At 37.2% G+C, this 25310-nt stretch overlaps 1 protein-coding gene across 15 annotated transcripts in view; it reads right to left on the bottom strand.

Moving 5' to 3' along the window:
- Window positions 1-1160: 1160 nt before the first annotated feature.
- LOC136856597 (ligand of Numb protein X 2-like) overlaps window positions 1161-25310 on the bottom strand; it is a 582959-nt gene continuing 558809 nt past the window's right edge. For 10 of the 15 annotated variants that reach the window (XM_067134518.1, XM_067134515.1, XM_067134513.1 and 7 more), the window contains 9 exons: window positions 11249-11470; window positions 10220-10368; window positions 9366-9458; window positions 7738-7847; window positions 5520-5626; window positions 4773-5028; window positions 3597-4657; window positions 3268-3390; window positions 1161-2797 (listed from right to left, as the gene is read on the bottom strand). In XM_067134518.1, the coding sequence (XP_066990619.1) occupies window positions 2315-2797; window positions 3268-3390; window positions 3597-4657; window positions 4773-5028; window positions 5520-5626; window positions 7738-7847; window positions 9366-9458; window positions 10220-10368; window positions 11249-11431 (2565 nt within the window). In that variant the 5' untranslated portion in view covers window positions 11432-11470 and the 3' untranslated portion in view covers window positions 1161-2314. Of the gene's footprint in view, window positions 2798-3267; window positions 3391-3596; window positions 4658-4772; window positions 5029-5519; window positions 5627-7737; window positions 7848-9365; window positions 9459-10219; window positions 10369-11248; window positions 11471-17104; window positions 17218-24953; window positions 25010-25310 lie in introns of those variants that run through there. The other 5 variants (XM_067134522.1, XM_067134524.1, XM_067134523.1 and 2 more) reach the window with 2 other exon arrangements.

The raw sequence follows: 25310 nt of genomic DNA, 5'->3' as shown, positions 1-25310 counted from the left end.
AAAAAAAAAAAAAAATCCTTTAGGGAGGTAGTACCTACAGTGCACCTCACATGGTGCACTGTAGGCATTACCCAAGGTTCTTTGCGGCATCCCTTCGGCTCCTAGCTGCGGCCCTTCTCATTCCTTTTCTATTTGTTGTTCCTACAAAGGCATAAACGATCTCAGTAACGTGATTCTCTCTTACAATGTATGAGAGAGAGAGAGAGATTTTCAATTAGCCTCTATTGGACCTTAAATTTGTATGTCATACTTTTAATTCATAACGTAAATATCCAGCTTAGGGGGAGAATATTTTCCTAAATCAAGTTTATCCCTCTCCATAGAACCGTAGCTGAAATATACTGAATGCAGAGAATACGTTTTGCTTTAGATTGTACGGACACTGAAGTTCCCTTTTATTTGATTGCAAGCAGTAACACCCCAACCAAGGATATTGATGTATTAAAAACAGTTTTATGTCTAGAGCAGTGATTCAGTTTCCTCTCGTTTTAGTAACTCTTCCCTTTTGGCTGTCAATGTTAGTAGAGTATTATTATTATCATTCAGAGGATGAACCCTATTCATATGGAACAAGTCCACCACAGGGGCCACTGACTTGTAATTTAAGCTTCCATAGAATATTATGGCGTTCGTTAGGAAGAAGTAAGAGGAGGTAAGGGGAAATAACAGAAAGAAGAGACCTCACTTATTAAAAAAGCAAAAAAGACGCCACTTTCTCGCTCGTGATATTATTGTAGTTATGAATATTTCAGGATCCTCCTTACCATCCTCGGTTGTGGTAGGAGCTGGTCTCTCAGTGTTGACGTAACACTGCGACGAATTAATTACAGCAGATTGATGGAGGACCACGCTAATTGACAGTGTGTCAGCTGCTTTTAGATGTGGGCAGAAAGGAATTCATCAGACTCAAGTAAGCTGATTCAGAATGTTCCCTATTTTCCTTATTTATTCTGTTTCAGGATGTTCCATATTTATACTGTTTCAGGATGTTCCATATTTATTCTCTAAGTTTATTCTTTTTTTACGCTTTGCTCAAAGTCATCACTGTCCTTTAAAGTGCTCAGAAGTCTTGGATAATGTCACAGTTTTGATTCGTTTCCTTCGTGCTTATTTCACACTGACTCACTGCAGAAATACCACTGGGGTTGATTGAAAAAGAATGGAATTTTATAGTTTATTAACCATGTAACACAATGACAATGTAACTATGCTAACAGTAATTTTTTTTACTATGGCTACAACAATTTGGCTAAAACATCAATTAATAACTGTCTTATCAAAGGCAACGTGGTTTAAAAATGCAATACTCATATATAAAATAAATAATCGCCATGAAATCTCAGTTGATGCTGGTGTTTGGAGCAGTTTTTGAAAATTCACTTCAAAATTAACTTGACAATGAAAACTGTTCATTGGAGCAATTTTAAAAAAATCATTTCAACATTAACTTGAAAATAAAAACTGTTCAGTGGTGTCTAGCAAGTTTCAAATATCCCTACATGATGTTATATATAGAACAATGTAAATCTGAATCTGTGAAAAAATAGATATAAGGTAGATATTCCCTATCTGGTGTAAATCTAGCATGACTTGTTAGGAACATTTCTCGTAAGTATATAGTTGCCACAAAATAAGCACATTCTAAATCTACAAACACTGAAATAGCAAGATGAAAAATCTCCATGTGGTACACTGTACAGGACAAGACTTGACATATTACAGAAAATATGACAAAAACAAACCTATCTAAGCTAGTGTGGATAATACAACAAAACTATCATTTTCTATGATGTTTTCTGAAGGTTCGCCAGTATGGAGGTTTTTCTGTGTCATACCTAAAGTGTTCATCTTAATAATTTGTATATTATTTACAGGTAAAAATTTCCAACAAGAAGAAAGGCACCAGGACTTGACCTAAGACACCTTTAGTATTATTCTAGAAGGTCTAATTCCCACCACCTTTGGCCCCTAAGACAAACAGGACTAGTATGTTCTTCAAAAGGAACCCTATGTGACATCACAGCTACTATAGTTGAAAGGATAAAAGGTAATCCTGAATTCATATTTCATACTATACTTTGTTATTATAGAATACAGAAGGCACTAAAAATCCCTGCAACACCTGGGAAAGGTAAATGCAAAAAGTGCGACCCTGCCTGTAATAGAGCCTTGACTTTATATATACCTTTTGTATAACAAGAGTTGAGAAACTGGAAGACTGTGATTACAATTTTTGGTCAGTTCTAAATTACAAGTTAAGAGAATATTTCAGGAATTTTAAATTATGAGAAAAGTGACACCCATTTGCAAATTTCTACAGCTCAGTTCCTAGCCAAGAGACCACTTCTAGATGAACTCTCTGCCCAGCTTGCTTAAGGAGACTGACAGCAGCCGCGTGTCGCACCATTTCAAGAGAATGGCCGTCTACTGACAGGAGACGGTCGCCACAGCGAAGTTTACCATCAACAGCAGCTGGTGAAGACTGCACAACAAACAGCACATGGATGGGCTCGTCCCCTCTCTGAGGGTCAGATCCTCCAACAATGCTGAAGCCAAGTGAAGCACCTTGTGATCGATGCAAAACGACGCTCTTCGATACGTGGAGTGACCGAGGAAGCTTCTGCCAATACAGCCAAGATGGTATGAAGTTCGCAGAACCTGGTGATGTTTCAGGCCCATCCAGTAGCGATAGTGTCACCCCTGCTAGTTCAGCTGTGGCTTTCAGTAAACCTACTGCCTGACCATGAGTTAGACCTAGGAGAGACTGCCCGTTGACGGATAGCAACACATCTCCTTTCTGAAAAAGGTAAATAAATATGAGTTAGTCTTATATCTCAATTTTGAACATTAAATTCTAGAATATATAAAAGAAATAAAGCACTGTACTTTGAAAACCAATTAATTTTCATTATTACTGGCCATTGAGTATACAAAATAGGAGAAACTGCTTGCTCAGATGTTTAATTTCTGAATAGAAAATGCCCCAAAGTCGTTCATTACAAGGACTTCAAAAAGATTTAGTAAAAAGATTTAGTAAGCAAAGATTATTATAATCTTGCTCACCTTAATCACACTGAAGCACAAGCAAAATAACTGTGCTGCAATAAGTTATGGAAGTCTAGAGGTACTGTTCACAGATATATCCTGGTTTATGTCAAATGTTCATAGATATTTCTAAGTTTTAAAATTTGCTGCTAATTTAACATCGAAGGTGTTTTCAACAACACCAGTACCACAAGGAAGAACTTTCCAGATTTTTAAACATACCTTAACCTGTTTTGATTTTCCAACAGGACCTTGGGGATTGATATTAGCAATATAGATGGGCGTGTCTCCTTCATTACTGCCAATTCCACCACCAATTCTCATGCCCAAACTCTCATTCCCAGCCTGTAAACATGGTCAAGAAGTTTCCATTAATTGATGAAGGTAAATAAACTATGACATCTCAACACCCCTCCAAAAAAACAAGCTTAGTGCATCCACAACCAACACTTTTTTTAAAAAAATCTGCAGATATTGGCCCAGACCAGTAAACTGCATATATATGGCTAATAAGAAAATGAAGATTTAAGTGGAACCAATGTGCTAATTACCTTCGATATCGTTACAGTTTTCTGATGCAGTTGAGCACTGTCGATACGCAAGGACCTCCTAAAGCCATGAACAAGGTCTGACATGTCACTTGAATCGCGAGACCGACGACTTCTCATTCTGCTGCATGTTGAACCGTCTGTAACATCTGCACCTTGAACTCCAGCAGAAAATCCAGACCCAGTACTCTGCCCAGAAATATCGTGATTTTGATGCTTCTGCAATGTCTCGCGTGGACTATCAATACTCGATTCGTTGGGCTCCAACTGCTCGCTCGACCGCGTTCGAGCAAGAGCATGCCTGTGCCGTGGAGGAAGAGCTGGGGGACCTACGTCTTCTTCGAGAAGGGGATCACCAACTCGCATAGCAGACGATATACTACCTGAACTCTGATGGAGAGGAGTTCCCATCGAACCTAACGATCCATTGCTTTGGTATTGCATCCCAACTCCATTCAGCGAACCCAGAGAACTACTATGTTGTTCCCCAGGAGATGCTAGTGATCCATTTGAATGAAGGAGTGAATTATCCTTCCTAGAAACAGATGATCCCCTTTCGTCCAGTGACTCACAAGATGCTGACATGCCTAGGTCATCGGCACTGCCCATTATTTCACTTCCAAGGCCATCACCAACATCTCCAATGGTCTTGTTCATTTCTTTGTTGTGGTATTCTAACTTTGGAACCAAACGGTCAGGCGCCGACTTCGTACGCCAGTGATGGACTGGAAGAGCTGGATCCGGGCGCCGGAACAGATGCTGATACTCGGGCGGGGGGCCTGGCGAATCAACAGCACTAGTAGCTGCACCGCGACTCACAACAAGACTCACGTGATGGCGAGTCTGTTGGATCAACCTAGAAGCATTGTCAAGTCTGGCATAGCGTACATCAACACCATTGATAGCCAAGATACGATCATGGGGATGAAGTCTACCATCCTGGGCAGCTACAGAGCCTTCCATAACCTCCATGATAAAGATTCCTGGCTCTGTACGGCGGCCACCCAACTTCAAGCCCAGTTGACGACTGCTCTCCTTCCTTAGGGTGACCATCATAGCTTCACCTGCCACAAAGATTGAGATTGTAAATGTAAATATTGTGAACAGTAACATATTACATTTTTGAAATGCAAAATACTTAGATTGTCATTAACCCTTACAGTCATCCAACCATCTTACCTGGTTGTGGTTGATAGGAATTTGTGGGAATGGGATTAGTGCTGCTATTTGAAATATTCCTCTGTGTTTCAATCCTCTCACGGTAGATTCCAAGTCTTAGAACAGGCTGAGCTCTCCTCAGTGCTTGGCAGACAACATGATGGGTGGCTGATGACATGGGTTGTCCATCTACTTCAATTATTTGGTCCCCAGCCTGTAATCGCCCATCCATAGCTACTGGCCCGTCTGGAAATACCTCCTGAACTACCACACAGCGCTGGAAAACAAACAAATCAATGGGTTGGTAGTTATCAAGAATTGTACCCCGAAATTTAGATAAATCTAGATTTGAGGGAAGAACGGCTGTAACAGCATTGCTTCTCTTAAAGCTCGGACATTTTAACTCGTAATTGAATTACAATTCTATGCGCTTTGTTAAGGTAGGAAAAATCTACTATAAGTATCACTAGTAAATTACCAAAGACCTCTGTTTATTGCTAACATCTCGGGGATGTGTAACAAAAGATGTCAGCCTTATCATTCCAACGTGACTATCATCGTTATGATGTAAATACCTGTAAAATGCTCACGATCATGATCGTATATGAAAATATTTGTAATCAATTACCATAATGTGATTCAATAAATATAATGAATCAACATTGAAGCTAAAAAAAAATCCAAAAATAGACTTTACACTCTTCGTCTCCCTGCCTCTAGTTGGGAGGTATACGAGATGAATTCAACTGTGAACCACCCATTACTTACAAGAGGTGTATCAGAACCTCCGACAATAGCAATTCCAAGGGCTGTGTGTGTCCGGGGGATCTCCACATGACTGATCTCCCCTTCCAGGATTGGAGGCCGAGACACTCCTGGAAATGGGGGAAAAAGGAAAATCTTAAAACTTACATGCATACTACTAAGGCAATACATGAACAACAGATAAATACACATTTGCCGTTGTAAAATATTGGACAATCTATTTACCATCGTAAATAGAGTTAGACATCATTGAATTAGCAAGTATACTGTAAATATATTCGAAGAATGAACTTAATCTGTTTTGTAAATTAACATTGAATTCTAATTGTAAATAACTGACTGAATGAATAACATTGTATGGAAATACACAACACGCCCATACAAGTTTATACTAACACACACTAAACACGTGTAGTACAGTGAGTGATCGACTGTGAAAGGGCCCCGTAACAAGAGTAGACACAGAGTAGACACAGCATGTGGAGAGAGAGAGAGAGAGAGAGAGAGAGAGAGAGAGAGAGAGGTGTTTTCTAGTGTGAAGGCAAAGTTCTAGAAACGAAACGTCAATGCAAGAGGGTATCAGGGGTATCCTGGAAACTACACAATTTAATGCCCAGTTGGAAACAAACGCCTTCATCTTATGTAGAGCAGAGGCGCCGGATAAAACAAAAATGGACCGAAAAATCAGGGCGACAAAGGGAAGTTTAACCGAGACTTCAGTTAGGGTCCCAATTCACAGATGAGTTTCCAGCACAAGTTAGTCCAAAAGTCTTTGGACTTCTAAAGATTTTTGTCCATTTTTCTCAGCTAAACTTCATTCATCCATCATACTAACTGCGGCTGCTTTCACTTCAACCACTAAGCTTCAAGCACTGCATTACCAAAGCAGCTTAAACATTATGTGCGAACTCCATTCCAGTTTTTTTTTAAGAGTTTCTGGAAAAGTCTTGAGTAGCTTGCGGTTCCGCTCCGAGAAGACACACTGAACCCGTCGCCATTAATCATAAAATATCAACCGTGCTTCATAACTGGTTCTTGGAAAGTCACTTTCAAACATCCATCATCTTAAAAAACATGTGTCATGAGAGTTTTTAAGTATTCTTTACAAAGAGGTTACGAATTTCACTTCCCTAGAATCAGTCTCTCACTAAAGCCTTACCAGGGATCAGTATGTCAAAGGTCATGAATAAACTTTGGAATTCAAGTGTAACGGTATTTAATTCACTGGATAAAACCACGAAGATAAAGAATAAATTAAAACGAAATTTTCCATAAACATTTTTCAAAATAGGTTTTAATATACGAAGTACTTTCTTTCTGACAAAACAGATAAAAACAGGTTTTTTTAATATACGAAATTTAAGCAACTGTCTCTTCGGGAGCGGGCAACTCTGAGAAACGGTCCTTCTCAGTAATGACTGGGACATTTACTCCTTAATGCCTGCGTTAAAATCACATAATCACCTGACATTATCGATCCCTGGGCAAAAGTCCTAAAATAAAAGATTACATGGTTCCAAGAGTTCCGTTCCACTTAATCAGGGCAATTTCAAAGAAAAGTTCAAACACAAATTTTTAACATCTGTCACTCTCCCTCATTCTCTTTTCTCGGCAAACAGGTGTTGTAAACGTTGTAGGTCTGTTAAAATATTTAACACACCTGTCACCCACGGGAAAGCTTAAGCGGGCCGGAGATTTAAAGGGATAATAATATAAAGAGAATAATCTAAAACATAACATAGTTTCCGATGGAAAATTCTCTGGCAATTCTGAATGTTGAAAAATGCTCCGGTAATTCTGAATGTTGAATAATGCTCCGGTAAATCTGAATGCTGAATAATGCTCCGGTCATTCTGAGTGTTGAATAACGTTCCGGTAATTCTGAATGTTAATGTTTTTCAATTTAAGATAAGTAACTTTTTTTTTTAAATGTAGAAACCGTTCAGTAAAAAGAAACTTTCAAGTTCTTTAAACAATAGTCTGTTATCTCTCTCTCTCTCTCATTAGGACACTCACCATGATCTTTGTAATTCTGAATGTTATTTTTGTTTCAATTTGAGATGTGGTAAATTTCTTAAAATTTACAAAAACATCCAAACCAGTTTTACATTTTTAACATCAATCTATCCTCTCTCTCCCTCTCTCTCTCTCTCTCTCTCTCTCTCTCTCTCTCTCTCTCTCTCTCTCTCTCTCTCTCTCTCTCTCTCACTGCAACACTCACCGTGATCTTTGTAGGAGCAGGAGGCGCTATGGGCAGTCATTGATCTTTGAGGTCCTCGATAATCACAGCCTGAAGTTGAATAAGGGCAGGATACCCAGTTCCCAGGGCATCTGAAATACATCAGATTTCATATATTATTATAATTATTAACCAGAAGATGAACCTATTCATATGGAACAAGCCCAACCAAAGGGGCCATAGGCTTGAAATTCATGCTTCCAAAGAATATTATGGTGTTCATTAGGAAGAAGTAAGAGGAAGTAAAGGGAAATACAGAAAGAAGAGATCCCACTCACTTATTAAAAAAAAATTAATTAATAAATCTAATAAATAGATAAAAATGTATTAAAATGCAAGGAGAATAATACTAGGAGAGTAATGCAATGCACCTTCTTTTGAACTTCTGAAGTTCCAATTGCGCGACATAGCTTTGAAAGGAAGGTTAGTCCTTTGGCATAAAATCTTGTAATGATAAAAACTCGCAATGTTGAATAAATCAGTACGAAGAAACATAAACGAGGCAAAGGGTCTCCAGCTCTGGAAAATTTACCGGGAAAAAAATTGCACAAAAAATTGGGACTTTTTGGAAAGAAAAATTCATGAAGTCCAGGAATGTTTGCATAAAAACGCAGACAGCGAATAATGAATTCTACCCAGAGACAGCGCCTAAAATTATTTTCCACAATATTCATAATTTAAAATGGGTTCTTCAACTTGGAATGAATAAGGAAATCTTTAAAAGCCAAGTAGTTACTGAAAATGGGAACCGTCTCCCATAAATAATTTTGGTAAAAAAACTTGGAAATTTCTTTTAAAAAATGGACTATGTCTATCACTTTCTCTTTGAATATGTCTGATTTTTCTCTACCTACTTATTGTCTTTTTTTTTTTTAAATGACCTCAGGAAAACTTAATGAAACTATTAATATTTATCAAGCCTTATTAGATGACTATTTGCAGGAGAAATAAGTTTCGGCAGTCAACATTAGCTAAGTCGACCGCCGGTATTTGCAAGGGATGTTAACAACTAACCCCACCCCCCGCGAATAGCTCAAATCCGCGAATACTTAAAACCCCTCTAAAAATGCTTATACCTCAATATCTCAATAGTTTGATCACAAAAAATGCATTTAGTCACGCAAATGATATGAAAATACAGTAATTTGTGAATATTTCTATGAAAAATACCGCGAATCGGCGAATTTTCCGTGAATAATGTGTACTGTTTACTATATGTTCCACAGAGAAATCAGCGAATAGGTGAAGCAGCGATTCCAGAACCGCGAATTGGTGGGGTCCACTGTATATGTTTTGAGGGCGAAGACATTAATTCAGATTCCTCAAATTACCTTAAATTTTACTGATAAAATTAAACAGATAGGTCCCTCGTGACTAGAAAGGGACGGTTTTGGAGAACAAAATGTTATCTCAGCAACATTCTTGTAGATGGAACTTAAGGCAAAATTTGTTAAAAAAATTTGATCTGAAAGAACTTGGAAAGATATTCCTAACTTTTAAAATATATGCCGTGCAGTAAAACCTAAACTTTTTAGTAAAACTGAATAAAAGTATTGGGATTTCAACCGAAACTGAAAAGTATTGGGACAATTACCTGTCAATTCACTTACCTGTATTTAAGATGGTCTTCTAAATCTCCCCGGGGCATTTCCATATCACAATGGTCAACGTTTGGACATTTAACCTTTAGTTTTTCAAGAAGCCTGAAAGGAAAAAAAAAGGCTTCAGTTAAAAAGACTGAAACTGAAATTCTTATATGAATGCGACTGAAAACAACTTTCGCTTATTAAAGTGTGTTAGGTACCAGATTGGAAATCTTTCTCTCAAATTCCCAGGCCTATAAAACAACTTGATTACGACAAAATATAGCCCTGAAACTGTGATCAACCTTTTAAGAAAGGTTTAAATTGCAGATAACTTGAATGTTCTAAAACAGATTAAATGTAAGAATTATTTGATTATTAGTCATCATAAATAGGACTCATACGAAGTCCATTACTCTATTTCGAGTTCCAATTGACATGAACATTTTGGAGAACATTAACCAAGTGAAAAGGCAACTCATCTGAATTCAGCACAAAATAAGGATTGGTGCTACATTGAGAATTTCTCTGAATTTTGCAAAATAATCTCATAAACATAACCCTTTCTATTCATTGTACAAGATACAAAATAATTTTCTACCTTATTGTTTAGTTGATAACCTATTTACCAGTAAGGGTTGCTTCTAAAGGAAAATTAATGCTATTTATAAATGTAAAATTCAGATACTTTCTCCGAACCACTGAGCAAGCGAGCCTTATTCATATGATGCTTACTGACAAATACATAACCTATTTGTACTTAGCTATTGTGTTTACTTCTTGAGGGAAATAAGGATTTTAAAGGCAGTAAAATTCGCAATGCATTTTGACAATCATTAAGCAAAGGAACCTTAGTGGTAGGATTTTAACAGGATACTTACTTCTTAAGGACGAGAGAAGAAGGACTGCACAGCTGTTGGGACAGTGGCTTCCTGTCGACGGGACAACTCTGCTGGACGGTAAGAAAAGACAGGAGACACGGACGGCAAAAGGTGTGGCCACAAGGGGTGTCTATAGGGGTCACAAGTGGCTGCAAAAAACAGACATTTTCTTCTTAATTAGAAGTAAAAACAAAATTAGCAAAACTTCAACCAACCTTGCACGAAGACCTAGGCTCTACAGTCAACCAATCTTACCGCTTAACTTCAACCAATCTTGCACGAAGACCTAGGCTCTACAGTCAACCAATCTTACCAGTTAACTTCAACCAATCTTGCATGAAGACCTAGGCTCTACAGTCAGCCAATCTTACCATTTAACTTCAACCAATCTTGCACGAAGACCTAGGCTCTACAGTCAACCAATCTTAGCTTAACTTCAAGTCGAAGACCTAGGCTTACAGTCAACCAATCTTACCAGTTAACTTCAACCAATCTTGCATGAAGACCTAGGCTTTGCAGTCAACCAATCTTACCATTTAACTTCAACCAATCTTTACCTAGGCTCAACCAACCTTGCAATGAAGACGAAGACCTAGGCTCTACAGTCAACCAATCTTACCACTCAACTTCAACCAACCTTGCATGAAGACCTAGGCTTTACAGTCAACCAAATCTTAACTTCAACATAACTTCTACCAATCTTGCACAAAGGCCTAGGCTCTACAGTCAGCCAATCTTACCAATTAACTTCAACCAATCTTGCATGAAGACCTAGGCTTTACAGTCAACCAATCTTACCACTTAACTTCAACCAATCTTGCAAGAAGACCTAGGCTCTACAGTCAACCAATCTTACAACTTAACTTCAACCAATCTTGCATGAAGACCTAACCAGTCTTACCTGAAGATCATCAACCAGTCTCACCTGAAGACCTAAGCACTACAGTCAACCAGCCTTGCATGAAAACCAGCAACCAGTCTAACCTGACGATCAACCAATCTAACCTGAAGACCACCAACCAATCTCACCTGAAGACAGATGTGGCAGGTGACATCTTCGTCGACGTCGTCAGTGTAGTCGTAGAGATGGGGTTCGTGGGGCTGATGCTGTTGGCCGCACGTCCTACACGTTCTCCTCCGCCCACTTCTGCAGGAGCCTCCGCCCACACCACCCAGCCCCACGCCCACGCCGCTCTCTTCGTTAACCTCCATACTGGCGATACCCCCTAAGCTACTCAACCCCCATCACCTCTGGAAAGGAAGAGATTTCTGTATTATTATTAATTCATAATTAATCGCTGCCATTCTAATCTAAATGATTTCTTCTTAGGTGTGGTTTAACATGGTTTAATATTCAAAAATACATAAATTAAAAAGTATTCATAATAATGTAAATATGGCTTAATACTGACAAATATTAAAACATACTTAAACTTGGGATAACAAATAGTTTTTACATTATTATAAATACATTTTATAATAGTTTAAAAACTATTTGTTAGCCCAAGTTTAAAACCACATACACAAAAACATAATCACTTTTTCAAGATTTATTATATATATATATATATATATATATATATATATATATATATATATATATATATATATATATATTATATATATATATTATGCATCTGTACGATATGAAAGGAATCCGAATAAGTACGACGACAGCACGCGGTGATAACAGATAATTATTGCTTCTGGCGCACAAACTCTTCCATCAAACGGACAATAATGGAAGCCCGAGATTCAAGTCCACCACCAGCGCCATCTGCGAGCGTGATGGAGAAGAAGAAGAAGAAGAAGAAGAAGAAGAAGAAGAAGAAGAAGAGCCCATTCCGGGGAGGGAAACATTACAATCACTATCTATTGTGCTTCGAGTGCCATTCAGATAACAATATCGACTCGACGTCCATAACGAGTATGTGTGTGTGTGTGTGTGTGTGTGAGAGAGAGAGTGTGAGAGAGAGAGAGAGAGAGAGAGAGAGAGAGAGAGAGAGAGAGAGAGAGAGAGAGAGAGAGAGAGAGAGTTAGTTAGCCTGGTCTGCCTTTGGGGAAACGCCAGACCAACTTTTTTTTTCACTTGATGGTCTTCTTCAATTTCATTTCTCACTTTTTTTTTTATTGTCTCTTAGACTGGAGAGGGGAACACGCACATACGTCCTGGAATTGGAATGGGAATGAGATATTTAGTCCAAAGGCCAATCACTGGAACCTACGAGGTCATTCACCGCCGAAAATCCATTTGGGAGTACAAAGGTCTGAAAGGTGTAACGAGGAAAACCTCACAGTTGTACTATAAATCAATTGTTAGAAGAGGGTTGAGGAAAGTAAGGTGGAAGAAAGAGAATATGAAAGGAGGTACAGTAAAAGGAATGAAAGGGGTTGCAGCAGCTAGGGGCCGAAGGGAAGCTGCAAGGAACCTTCAATAATGCCTACAGTACACCGCATGAGGTGCACTGACGGCCCTACCCGCCTACGGGGAAGGCAAACTATTCCACATTTTAGTTCTAGCCAAGATAAGACTCATAACAAACTCTTCTCGGAAGGAACATTCTGGAATTCAATTCAAAATCACAAACCAACAGTAGAATTTAGATTACTGATATTACAGTACGTCAAAGTTATGGCTCCCTCACTTAATCACGAGGCTAATTACCATTTGTAATCCGAAGTACAATCGTTATCCAACTTCTACGAAGCTTAAAATTAACTCATTAGTATTTCTCGGCCATTTGCAAAAGCACTTGGGGGTGCAATACATGCTGGAATACCAAGTTTACTGAATTTGTTTTTAAAGAAATTATAAATACAGTCAAGACATCTGCAAATTGTTTGTAATCATGAACAAACATAAATATATACACACGTACATACATTATATATTGTATATATATACATATACATACATATATACATATATATATATATATATATATATATATATATATATATATATATATATATATATATATATATTATATGGGTGTATATAAAATAGAACGCACACAACCACAAATAACTGAAAGAAAAAAAAATTGAAAGGGGAGAGGACAACCCCCCCCCAAAAAAAAATGAAGTCCCCAGACAATAACCATTAAGGCACAAACGGTCTCATCGTGTGCCATCGGTTCCTCAAATTTCCCCCGGCGACCGTCATTACCGTCATCGATAACTTATCAACGGACGCATCGATCATCATCTTCAGATCTTCAGAGAGAGAGAGAGAGAGAGAGAGAGAGAGAGAGAGAGAGAGAGAGAGAGAGAGAGAGAGAGAATTTTCTTCAGTGTGAAATAACCTACCTGAAAGGAATAATATACGATTCCAAATAATCATCTCAAGAGAGAGAGAGAGAGAGAGAGAGAGAGAGAGAGAGAGAGAGAGAGAGAGAGAGAGAGAGAGGTTTTGGTTCAGTGTTAAATCCCCCACTTGAAAGGCATTAGATATATACGCTTCGACATAATGAGAGAGAGAGAGAGTATGGTTCAGTTTTACATAGCTGTAAGGAATAGCAACATACTCTTCGTAATATCTCAGAGAGAGAGAGAGAGATGGTTCAGTTTTAAATAGCTCTAATGAATAGCAACATACTCTTCGTTATATCTGAGAGAGAGAGAGAGAGAGTATGGAGAGAGTTTTAAATAGAGAGAATGAATAGAGACATAGAGAGAGTTATATCTCAGAGAGAGAGAGAGAGAATTTTTCTTGTGTGAAATAACCTACCTTTCTCAGTAGCTTATCATATATAGATACTGCAGCTTTTTACTTATTTACAGCCTTAAAAAGTAAAAGAACAATGTTTACATTTAATATTTGCAAAATTTAATTCTTCGCGCATGCGTACCATGCTTCCCTTGCGCTTACCTAACTATTTTTCATTTAAATCTTCGCGCATGCGTATCATGCTTCCCTTGCTCTCATTCAACTTATTTTTACCTTAAAACCAGACGTTACAATATTAGACCAACGTACTCTCACGTGTGGGACTGCAAAAAAATGCCCAAAATTGTGCCCATGTGACAAAGCATTTACACTTGTGCAGCCATTACTGGCTTAAAAAAAACATAGACACCTAAAAAGGGAAGCGATAAACAGAAAAGGAATAAAAGGAAGGTGAATGTACGAGTGAAAATGTAGGTCAGAGAGTAGGTATGTGTGTGTGTGTGTGTGGTGGGGTGTGGGTTCAAATGAGGCCTGTAGGCTTGTGGTGGGTAGGTGGGAGGAAATTATTTCAAAATTAGGCTTAGGACATCATAATTCAAGAACTAGGTCGAAATTATTTCAGATCATTAGCTTAGAGACAGAGATTCAAGTAGAGAGAGTTCTAGAGAGAGAGAGAGAGAGAGAGAGAGAGAGTATAATTAGGGTTTTGAAGTGTGCAAGGTCAAAATGTAAATTCAGATTCCCCTTATGTATATATATATATATATATATATATATATATATATATATATATATATATATATATATATATATATATATATATATATATAGATAGATAGATAGATAGATAGATAGATAGATATATAGGTAAAAGCTTCCAAAACACCTACTCAGTAACTATTTTTGTCGCTAATGTAACTAATCACTACATTATTGCATGAAGTGAAGTTATTTTGGTACACGTTGTGAAAGGGAATTATCTCTCAACTCTTGTCAAGAACTCTCTGGCATAATTAGTAACGTCATTACTTCGTAAATATGCACGGTACAAATGTTGTTTGGGAATATGCTAAGGAAAAAGTTTTCTAACCAATACAGTCTAAATAAACACACACACACACATATATGCATATATATGTGTATAGGGTTACTTTACCTAACCCCAGAGCAGAATAGGTTAGGTCACACGACATACAGGAACCTGATTAATATGCGACATATTTTACAACAGATAAAGGTGGTTATCCAAACCAGCGACAGGAATTCTGCTGATATGATTATTGCAATCATAATTCCCTCAACAGCCAGTCTTGACCTGACCTAACCTGATCTAACAAACGTCCATATCTTACCTTGTGCCCTGCTCTGATGCCCCACTACAAGATGATATACAGTAGAGTGGGAAGTCTGAAACCTTTTCTTCTTAATATTTATAACCTGGAGAAATACTATAGTTACTGTGGATTCCAAACATCCAGATATAACAAAGTACTGAGGTTGCTTTTAATAAGCCTGTCTTGACCTTACCTAACAAACATTACTAGACCTACCAAGTGCTCTGCCTGGGAGTAACATTACCAAGTGCTGTGCTCTCAGACTCGGCCACCATTTGGTGCCCCAACAGTACGATTCACACAAGTACAACCAACACAAAATGGAAGAGACTGGGAACCTAGAACATTACAGTATATCACAATAGCCTACCGGTTTGCACAACCACCAGTACATAATTTAACTTTACAACTACTATGATCACACTGAAGCCTAAAAGTAGATGGAAGTAAATATGTATACCAGTTTGTTTCTGTCAATTCTGAGACGTGTTTTATTTCTGCACTAAGTGTATACCTGTACTTAATGAGATACTGGTAGAATGCAGAATCCTGAAATTACAACTTTATTCCTCATTCAAGCTGTATAGTCTGATGTAATGTCCTCTGTATATCTCTTTTCAAAATTACTACAATTACAACTGATAATAAACGAAGCATGGTATTTACAATGTTTTTGTTACTGAACCAGTTATTAATTTTGTTTTGTCTACCAGGTGGTATTATTTTCGTTGAATTTTTGCTTCCTTTGCTTCCTTCAGTCATGGATCTAACATGTATGGCTACTATCACTATACCAGTGGATGAAGAGATAAGAATTCCCAACAATATTTTAAAAACAGCATTGCTTGTAGCATCTTAAGAAAATATTCAATGTATTTACACTGAACTCCCTTCTATTGCCTAATGGAGAGGACATAAGATTGGGAAATGATAACTCTTAGGGTGAGGTTAGGTTTAGGGGCAATGACAGAAGGTGGCCTACGAGCAAAAAATGCTGGCAATTATTGATTCAAGGTAATTTATGGCCATCTATATTGGGTTAGACTCTGGTGGGGGGGAGGGGGGATGTTTATCCCAGTGAGGAACGATGTGGCATCCTAGTTTAGGTTACGTCACATACCTCTGCGAGATTCACTTCAATATTAGCCTACTTTAGGTTAGGTTAGGGGCTGCCACGTGGAGTGAGAAGGTGAGCAGTGAAATTCTATCCCTCCCTCTACCCCATCCGGTAGGCCATGGCCTTCTAGGCTAGGTTAGGCTACGGGAGTGAAATTCCTAACACACAACACCCCCCTCTCCCCCATCAGGTAGGACAGGGAGCCCTAGGATAGGTTAAGCTAAGGATACCTTGGGTGAGGGTACATCCCTGTATTTCACACGCCTTTTCCTTCCCCCCATTCATAGTCAGATATAGGGGGGGAGGGGTTTACCGGATATTTTTGAAGAATATTAACGTCAAAACCTTAAAAAAAATACAAACTATATAAAAAAAAACTGGTTTACATTCATATTCAATTCAGTAAATGCTGAAAGGTCAAATTTACCGAAGTGTTTTATTATTATTAGAATACCTTTAAGGTCAACATATAAGAGGTAGGATTAGGTTTAAGTTCTATTACTTATCATTGAGCATATCTGGAACATCTCAAAGATCTATCATCATTTTCGGCTTTCGTCTATCAAGGCGGAAAAGTCATGTTAATAAGGTTAAATTATCTAACTTACAAGGACGGTAAGTCATGTTAATTAGGCTGCATTATTTACCTGAGTAAATAGTCAATCTTCGAAGCAAAAAAAAAAAAAACTGTATATAACTATAATTGAACGAAACTGACAACAATACTATAAAAAATGAATTATAAAAAGCGTTAAATCACTTACAAGGAGCTTTCTTCCCACCTATGAAACACTCTTTACTAAATACACAACACTTTTCAAACCAGAGGGACGAAATGCCGACTGAACTGCAACAAAAATCTCTGAGCTGGGAAAACAAAAGAAAATCGCGAACTATTCTCTCTCTCTCTCTCTCTCTCTCTCTCTCTCTCTCTCTCTCTCTCTCTCTCACACACACACACACACACACACACATTCCTTTTTCCCCTTTTGTGTTTGTGACAAATATAACTGGATTTTGCAATTGCTGCCACGGAATAACAGAGCAAAAGCGAAAGACAAAATTACGCTTGTCATAACCCATTTTTTTTTATCTAAAAATAACCGAATTAAATCCCTCTTTCGCCTCCAAACAATCGGAGCGAATGCCTTTAACACTTTCAAAAAAATAGCGAAGATAAGCGCAAACGATCTCGCGCAACGGCTGTATAGAATAAAAATATATCGAAGCACATTACTCTAACTGAATACGAAAACGATTTTTTGGTCTGGAAAAAGGATTTTTTGGACTGAGGATATTAAGTATCGGAAATAGAAGCGGAATGTTTGTGAAAAACGAATCTAAAAATAAACCATAAGAGGAAGAATTACTGCTAGAACGTATATTCGAGAGTATCGAATTGACTCTTATCGTAGGATTCCGAGTGATATTTTTCTGAGAATAGAGAGAGAGAGAGGCGTTTTCCAGTATTAATTTTTGGATTCGCTACTCGCTTCACGTAAAAAGGAGTAAATAAAAACAATATTGATTTACAGTCAAGTAACAAAAATGGCTGCTTAACACAAAAGAATTTGCACCTTTTTTTTTCAGAGTAACATTTAGAAATGCGATGCCATTTGAATTGTTAACAAAAACATCGATTCTTTATACAAAAAATAAAGAGTTCTGACTTCTAAATGTTGCAGGACCAGATTACTGAGCTCGTCAACATATTATTGAGCGTTCGGTGACACGCTCTGAAAGAGAGAGAGAGGTGGGGGGACTTGGAAGGTGGTAGGGGTGTTGTAGAGGTGCCTTTCGTAAGGATGTGATGTTGCTTAATAATAATAATATCATAAGCCTCAGTGTCCAAGACACATATAAAAGCAATGATAGGACAAAGCCCTTATTTTTGCAGCAATCTAAGAGAGGATTCTAAACCCAGCTCAACTGTGAGAGAGAGAGAGAGAGAGAGAGAGAGAGAGAGAGAGAGAGAGAGAGAGAGAGAGAGAGAGAGAGAGAGAGAAAGCTTAGGAGCTAGGGAGGAAAAGAGCAGAACATAAAATAATGAAAAAAAGAGCCTGAGCGTGTAAGATAAATTCACTGTTTTTGAGATTTTCATATTACCTTTTTCTAGCGCCAATATGGCGAGACATTGAAATTTCATATATCTATTTTGTTTCTGACCAAATCCTTCAAAACAGGGAGAATTTCTGGAGAGAGAGAGAGAGAGAGAGAGAGAGAGAGAGAGAGAGAGAGAGAGAGAGAGAGAGAGAGAGAGAGAGAGAGAGAATTTGGGCTGCATTTTCGAGCATAGCAATGCATCGTGAAATTTTAACAAGGTCTGACCACTCAAGCGTTATGCAAGACTGGTTTTTCTCTTGCAAGTGGTTCGGTTGCAGATTTGAAGTTGTTGTATCTAAAATACATATTTATTTGGTTAAGAGCTCAACGTACAACGGACACAAAAAAAACGTCAGCCTATGATGATGCTACATATATATATATATATATATATATATATATATATATATATATATATATATATATATATATAATCCCAATTTCATTATTCAGTTATCTCTCTCTCTCTCTCTCTCTCTCTCTCTCTCTCTCTCTCTCTCTCTCTCTCTCTCTCTCTCTCTCTCTTTCTCGTTCTATTTCTTTTGAAATCCAGAAAAACATATGCATTTGAAAAAGTAATCGCTACCAGAAGATAACTTTTGCTTTGTAAAAAAAAAAAATGTCTGCAAATTTCTCTATATCATTTCAGTTCAGGCAAGGTGTTGTGAAGAAGCGAACGGTAACCTGATCTCTCATTGCTCTTATTCCTTCCAGTGCAATGTTCTTTCTTGGTCTCACAAACTGAACTTTTCCCCTTTACGTAAAAGAAAACGCCGCTCAATTATCTTAAGCCAGCCGTGAACAAACAACCGAATTATTATTATTATTATTATTATTTCTGTAGATGAAACCTATTCACATGGCAGAAGCCCACCAAAGGGTCCATTGACTTGAAATTCAAGCTTCCAAAGACTAATATTATTATATTTGCTATTATTATTATTATTATTATTATTATTATTATTATTATTATTATTTATTATTATTATTATTATTATTCAGAAAACGAACCCTACTCATATGGAACAAGCCCACCAAAGGGTCCACTGACTTGAGATTCAAGCTTCCAAAGAATATTATGGTGTTCATTGGGAAGAAGTAAGAGGAAGTAAAGGGGAATAAAGAAAGAAGAGATCCCACTTATTAAGAAAGAAAAAACATATTAATAAACAGATAAAAACTTATCAAAACGCAAAGGGGGATATGATTAGGAGTAACAATGCAATATATTTTCTCTTGAACTTCTGAAGTTCCAAGGAACTTGAAATAAACAAAAAATTCAAAAAGGTTCCCAGCCGAGCAAAGTGAAGTGAGCGACCTGAAGTGAAAACAGTCTTTTAAAGGCGGGAAGTCTTTAATCCCTTATCACCTCAATCAGGGCTTCAATTTTAAGACTTTTAAGTCTTTTGTTGGAGGCCCCGATAAGGAGGAGTTGAGTTGCGGTAATAGAACTGTCAGCTTGATCGATGGAGGCGGTAAATGGCTGATAGGGTTGAGGAAGGAAGGAATACGAAGGCAGGAAGGAAGGAAGGAAGGAAGGGAGGAAGGAAGGAAGGAATAAAGGAGGGAATAAAAAGGAATGAAGGAAGGAACAAGAAGGAAGGGAGGAAGGATGGAATGAGTGAAGGAATGAATGAGGGAAGGCATAAGAAGGAAGAAAGAAAGAAAGAAAGAAAGAAAAAGAAAGGAAGGACGAAAGAAAGAAAGGAAGGAGAGGAGGAAGGAAGGAAGGAGGAGAAATAAGAAGGAAGGAAGGAAGAAATATGAAGGAAGGGAGGAAGGAAGGAATAAAAAGGAAGGAAGGAAGAAATAAGAAGGAACAAAGGAAAGGAAGGAAGGAATAAGAAGGAACAAAGGAAAGAAGGAATAAGAAGGAAGGAAAGAAGGAATACGAAGGATAATGGAAAGAGATGCCTGAGAAAATAAGTAGAGAAGAGGGTGGGGGGGGGGGCGACGGAATTCGAAAAGAAGATGAAGAATTGTTTACAAATTTCATTATTTATTTTTTAAAAATAACTCTGTTTGATAAAGAGGATAAATACGTGAATGTTTTCACGTGACTTTTGATCCTTTGATAAGAATTTTGTCTATAAAAGGAAACGTAGGAAATACAGAAGTGGCTTTGTTTTCAAGGACATAAGATCATGAGAGAGAGAGAGAGAGAGAGAGAGAGAGAGAGAGAGACTTAACCACCCAACTTTGATTAAACTTCTTGAAAATTCGACCCAAATTCCGTAAACTCCGAAGCATTTTTTATGTTAAGAGTTCCAGGAATATTAAATCGAGAAAGACACCTCTGGGATGTTCAAGACCCCACCCCACAGTCCCAATAAAAAAAAAAAAAACACTCGAAAGTTACACTGGATTACCGCAACTTTAATGGCTTAACGACCCCAAACTTTTTTTTAGTCCCAAAATTACGAGGCGCGTTACATAATGCAGAAACAGACAATAGCCAAATGTCTGCGGAAAGTAAATTTATAAATAAGTCTTCTTCGCCGCAATCGAGTTTTCCGTACAGCCGCTACAGCGTGTAATCGAGGCCGCCGACAATAGATCTATCTTTTGGTGGTCTCGGTATAACGCTGTATGAACAGCGGCTCATGAAACTTTAGCCACTGCCCGGTGGTGGCCTGTCCTATATCGTTGCCAGAAGCACGATTATGGCACGACTTTAACCTTTAAATAAAATAAAAACCACTGAGGCTAGAGGGCTGCAATTTGGTATGTTTGACGATATATATAAAATACACACACACACACACATTATATATATATATATTTTATATATATATATATATATATATATATATATATATATATATATATATATATATATATATATATATATATATATATATATGTATACGAGACAGTACTTCTGCTGTGCTAATCTTCCTTACGCTCGGTATGATGAAATTTCACTTGACAGGAAATCTAAAAAGCTGTAATCACTCTTTAACAGCATCGTTGAGCACCCCACGGATACAGCGATACCGAGATCGAAGAGGTGCGGTGATTAGGGTACAACGTCCGCAAGGCTTTTGAGAGAGAGAGAGAGAGAGAGAGAGAGAGAGAGAGAGAGAGAGAGAGAGAGAGAGAGAAATTATGCAAACTCCGTCAAGCGGTTAAAAATACGTATTAACATATCCTGTTATATTAAAGAAGATACCCAGTCTCGTTTGAGATAACTCTCTCTCTCTCTCTCTCTCTCTCTCTCTCTCTCTCTCTCTCTCTCTCTCTCTCTCTCTCTCCCCCTCCTGCTATCAGGAGCACTTATCACGGATAATATCCTCTGGGTGTAACTTATTCAAGAGGAAAAGTAAAATTTGATATCAGTGGTCCAATTCTGCCCCTAAGTATTTGAGAATAGAAATAAATAACAGCACATTTTTATAGACAAAATTGTTAAAGCTAACACAAAACAACAAGACGAAGGCCATTTATTCACCTCAGGCTAATTGGATACACATATCTATTCAATATTTATGCTGGGTAACTGGGACGTGTAGTCTGGAAGGAAGGAATTTAGAATTTAGGCCAAAGGCCAAGCGCTGGGACCAACGAGGTCATTCAGCGCTGAAAAGGAAATAGACAGCGAGATGTGAAAGGTGCAACAGGAAGGAAAACCTCGCAGCTGCACTGTGAATCAAATGTTAGAGGAGGTGGAAAGTCGGATGGGAAAAAGAGAATATGAACGGAGGTGCAGTAAAAGGAATGAAAGAACCTTATGTAATGCCTACAGTGCACCTCACGCACTAACCCCCTTACGGGCAAACGTTTACTCTGGCTTATTAAAATTTTATGCTTGCAAGCACAGCAATAACGACATTTGCATAACTAAAGCGTAACTTGAAGGTCAGACTGATAAGTGAGAATATTATCGTGAAATACAGAGAATATATTTTTCAAGGCTTTCCTGAATTATAATATTATTAACCGTGCTAAGAAATTCACAATCTCGCGAGAAACAATTTGTGTAATAAAAATCGACAATTGCGTAGTAACCTACATTACTAAGTACAAAACGTGTTAAAATATCAAAATTTCAGGAAAAAAATCAAGAGTAAGAGTATATTAGTTACAAAAACCAAAAGTGATAATGATGATTATATCTTATCAAGTAACTAATTTGACATTAGATTCTACCTTAAATAAAAAACAAACGTGATAATATATGATTTTATCTTGAACGAGTTACTAAATTTGATATCAGATTCTACCTGGCACAAAAACCAAAAGTGGTAATATATGATTTTATCTTTAGCTAGTTACTAAATTTGACATCAGATTCTACCTGATATAAAAACCAAAAGTGTTAATATATGATCTTATCTTTAGCTAGTTACTAAATTTGACATCAGATTCTACCTGACAGTGCACAAACGCCTTGGCAATTCTTACCCTTCAACAGGTAGAAAGAAGTTGCTGTACAATTAAGAGAAAAAGGTGCAAGGATAAATTTTCACTCAAAGAAGCCGATCGCGAGTTCTAGACCAAAAACCTTGTATAGGTCTCTGTCCAGACCGCCCTAGACCGCTCTCTTGTGCTATGGTGCCTCTGGTCGAAGGTGTTCGGGGCTCTGAGGTAACAGCAGGGCCAGTTTCAAAACCACAGCAGGGGTGGTCCTAAATTGGGCTGTCTGCGTGGAACGCTATTGAAGGTTTCTCGTAGCAAGTAGCGTCTGGACCTGACTTTCTGACATTTTTTTTTTTAAGTAGAATCTGTTGAGCTTTTTAAGCTAAGTTTCATACTAAGGGTGACCCCCAACAAAGTTCGGGGGTCGTTATCTAGAACTAATATTTCTTGGGGGTCATTATCTTTATGATATTTACAGTCTTTTGTTTATGTTTTTACGGTGATACCCAACGGGCTTGTGCTAAACACGCCGCAAAGGTGGATACATACCGGTTTAGGTTAAAACCCTTGGGGGTCACTATCTAGGAAAGTTCCCATACTAATTTTCATAATATCTTAGTCCATTGTGTTGAGTAGTTGATAACCAACCGGATACAAGGTTTCTTTTAAATTTCAATGATATTTTTTGAGAGAAATATCAATATGCGTTTAGGGTTTCAAGGAAAAATTGTCCGAATTCCCATAACTATGGTTTCTTTACAGAATTCGAAGCATTTAAGAATATCACCGCAAGATTCCCATTGAAAATGAAAAATGCAAAGAATTAAATATTTTAATAAGCTAAGTGGCAGATAAAAGATATTATGACTGAAACAAGGGGGAAGATGTTGTTATAACATCAACAACCACATAACTTTCCTGTTTCTTAATATCAGGACGTTGAAACGATAAGTTATGTGTGTGTATATATATATTTATATTTATATATACATAAATATACATATATCTATAAATATATATATATATAATGCATACATACATACATATATATACATATATACTTACATATACATATCTATAAATATATACAGTATATATATAACGCACTCCCTAACTCCCAAAATATCCATACCCAACACACGAAAAAAAAAATCTCGACAGAGCCTGATTGCAATGCAAGAGTGCAACACGTGAATAGAGAGAGAGAGAGAGAGAGAGAGAGAGAGAGAGAGAGAGAGAGAGAGAGAGAGAGAGAGAGAGAGGGCCAGTTCCAATGTGAAAACCGTTTGAAATCGACGAGACTCGTGGAAGGGAAACCTGAAGTGATTCCTATTGAGCAAAGGACCCATTGCAGCTCGCTTTGCAAAGGTTTATATGACCGAAGGATATCGATCGCTTTTTGCAGGATTCCCTTGGGGCTGAGAGCTCTCTTAAATGGCTTGGCAATTTCTGTTTTATTTATTTATTTAATAATAATAATAATAATAATAATAATAATAATAATAATAATAATAATAATAATAAGAAAACCTCATTTAAATGAATGGCCGTCTGGATGTAGTAAGTATATATATATATATATATATATATATATATATATATATATATATATATATATATATATATATATATATATATATATATATATAAATATATAATCTTTCTTATTTTTGCACGACTTTTGGGGTGAGGTTGTTAGCCCCATACCCTCTTGCCCCTGGGTACCGCTCACATCAGTCGACTACCAGATAATTAATTCACTGCATAACCAGTTGTCGAGTAACATGACCATAATTATGTATGTATTCATAATGATGAGTCATTGTAAGCCTGAGTGAAATTACATAAGTACCCATAATGATGAGTCATTGTAAGCCTGAGTGAGATTATATAAGTACTCATAATGACGAGTCATTGTAGGCGTGAGAGAGAGATAGGAAGAAGTACTTTAGTCTCACATTAATGATTATGATAAAAATGAAAAAAATTAAATGCTATGAACACTCATAAATGGATTAATAGAAATGCTATATGGATCAACAAACATGAATATTACCATAAATATTAACATTAATATTAACGATGAAAGTAAACAGTACAAATCTGCGTAAAAATAATTCAGACCACAATGTAACTGTTGGAAAACAATACCTTACTGTCTCGTAGCAACGGATATTTCATGCTGACTCTGGAAGCAACTGACTCACCTGGAAGAAAAAGGGAGTTTTGTTAGATTAAAGAAAACTAGATACTTTATGTGTACCTATACATACATACATAAATACATACATACATACATACATACATACATACATACATACATACACCATCCATTCATTTATTTTCAGAGAGTCTTTTTTGTTCTGTTTTGGGAGGGGGATGGCAACATATATATATATATACTATATATATATATATATATATATATATATATATATATATATATATATATATATATATATATATATGTGTATATATATATATATAAGTGAGTGGTTGCGTACAAGT

The sequence above is a fragment of the Macrobrachium rosenbergii genome, chromosome 36, assembly GCF_040412425.1.
Source record: "Macrobrachium rosenbergii isolate ZJJX-2024 chromosome 36, ASM4041242v1, whole genome shotgun sequence".
NCBI classification, from domain to species: domain Eukaryota; kingdom Metazoa; phylum Arthropoda; class Malacostraca; order Decapoda; family Palaemonidae; genus Macrobrachium; species Macrobrachium rosenbergii.
The sequence above is the reverse complement of the archived record's forward strand: the minus strand, read 5'-3'. Positions and strand labels throughout refer to the sequence as shown.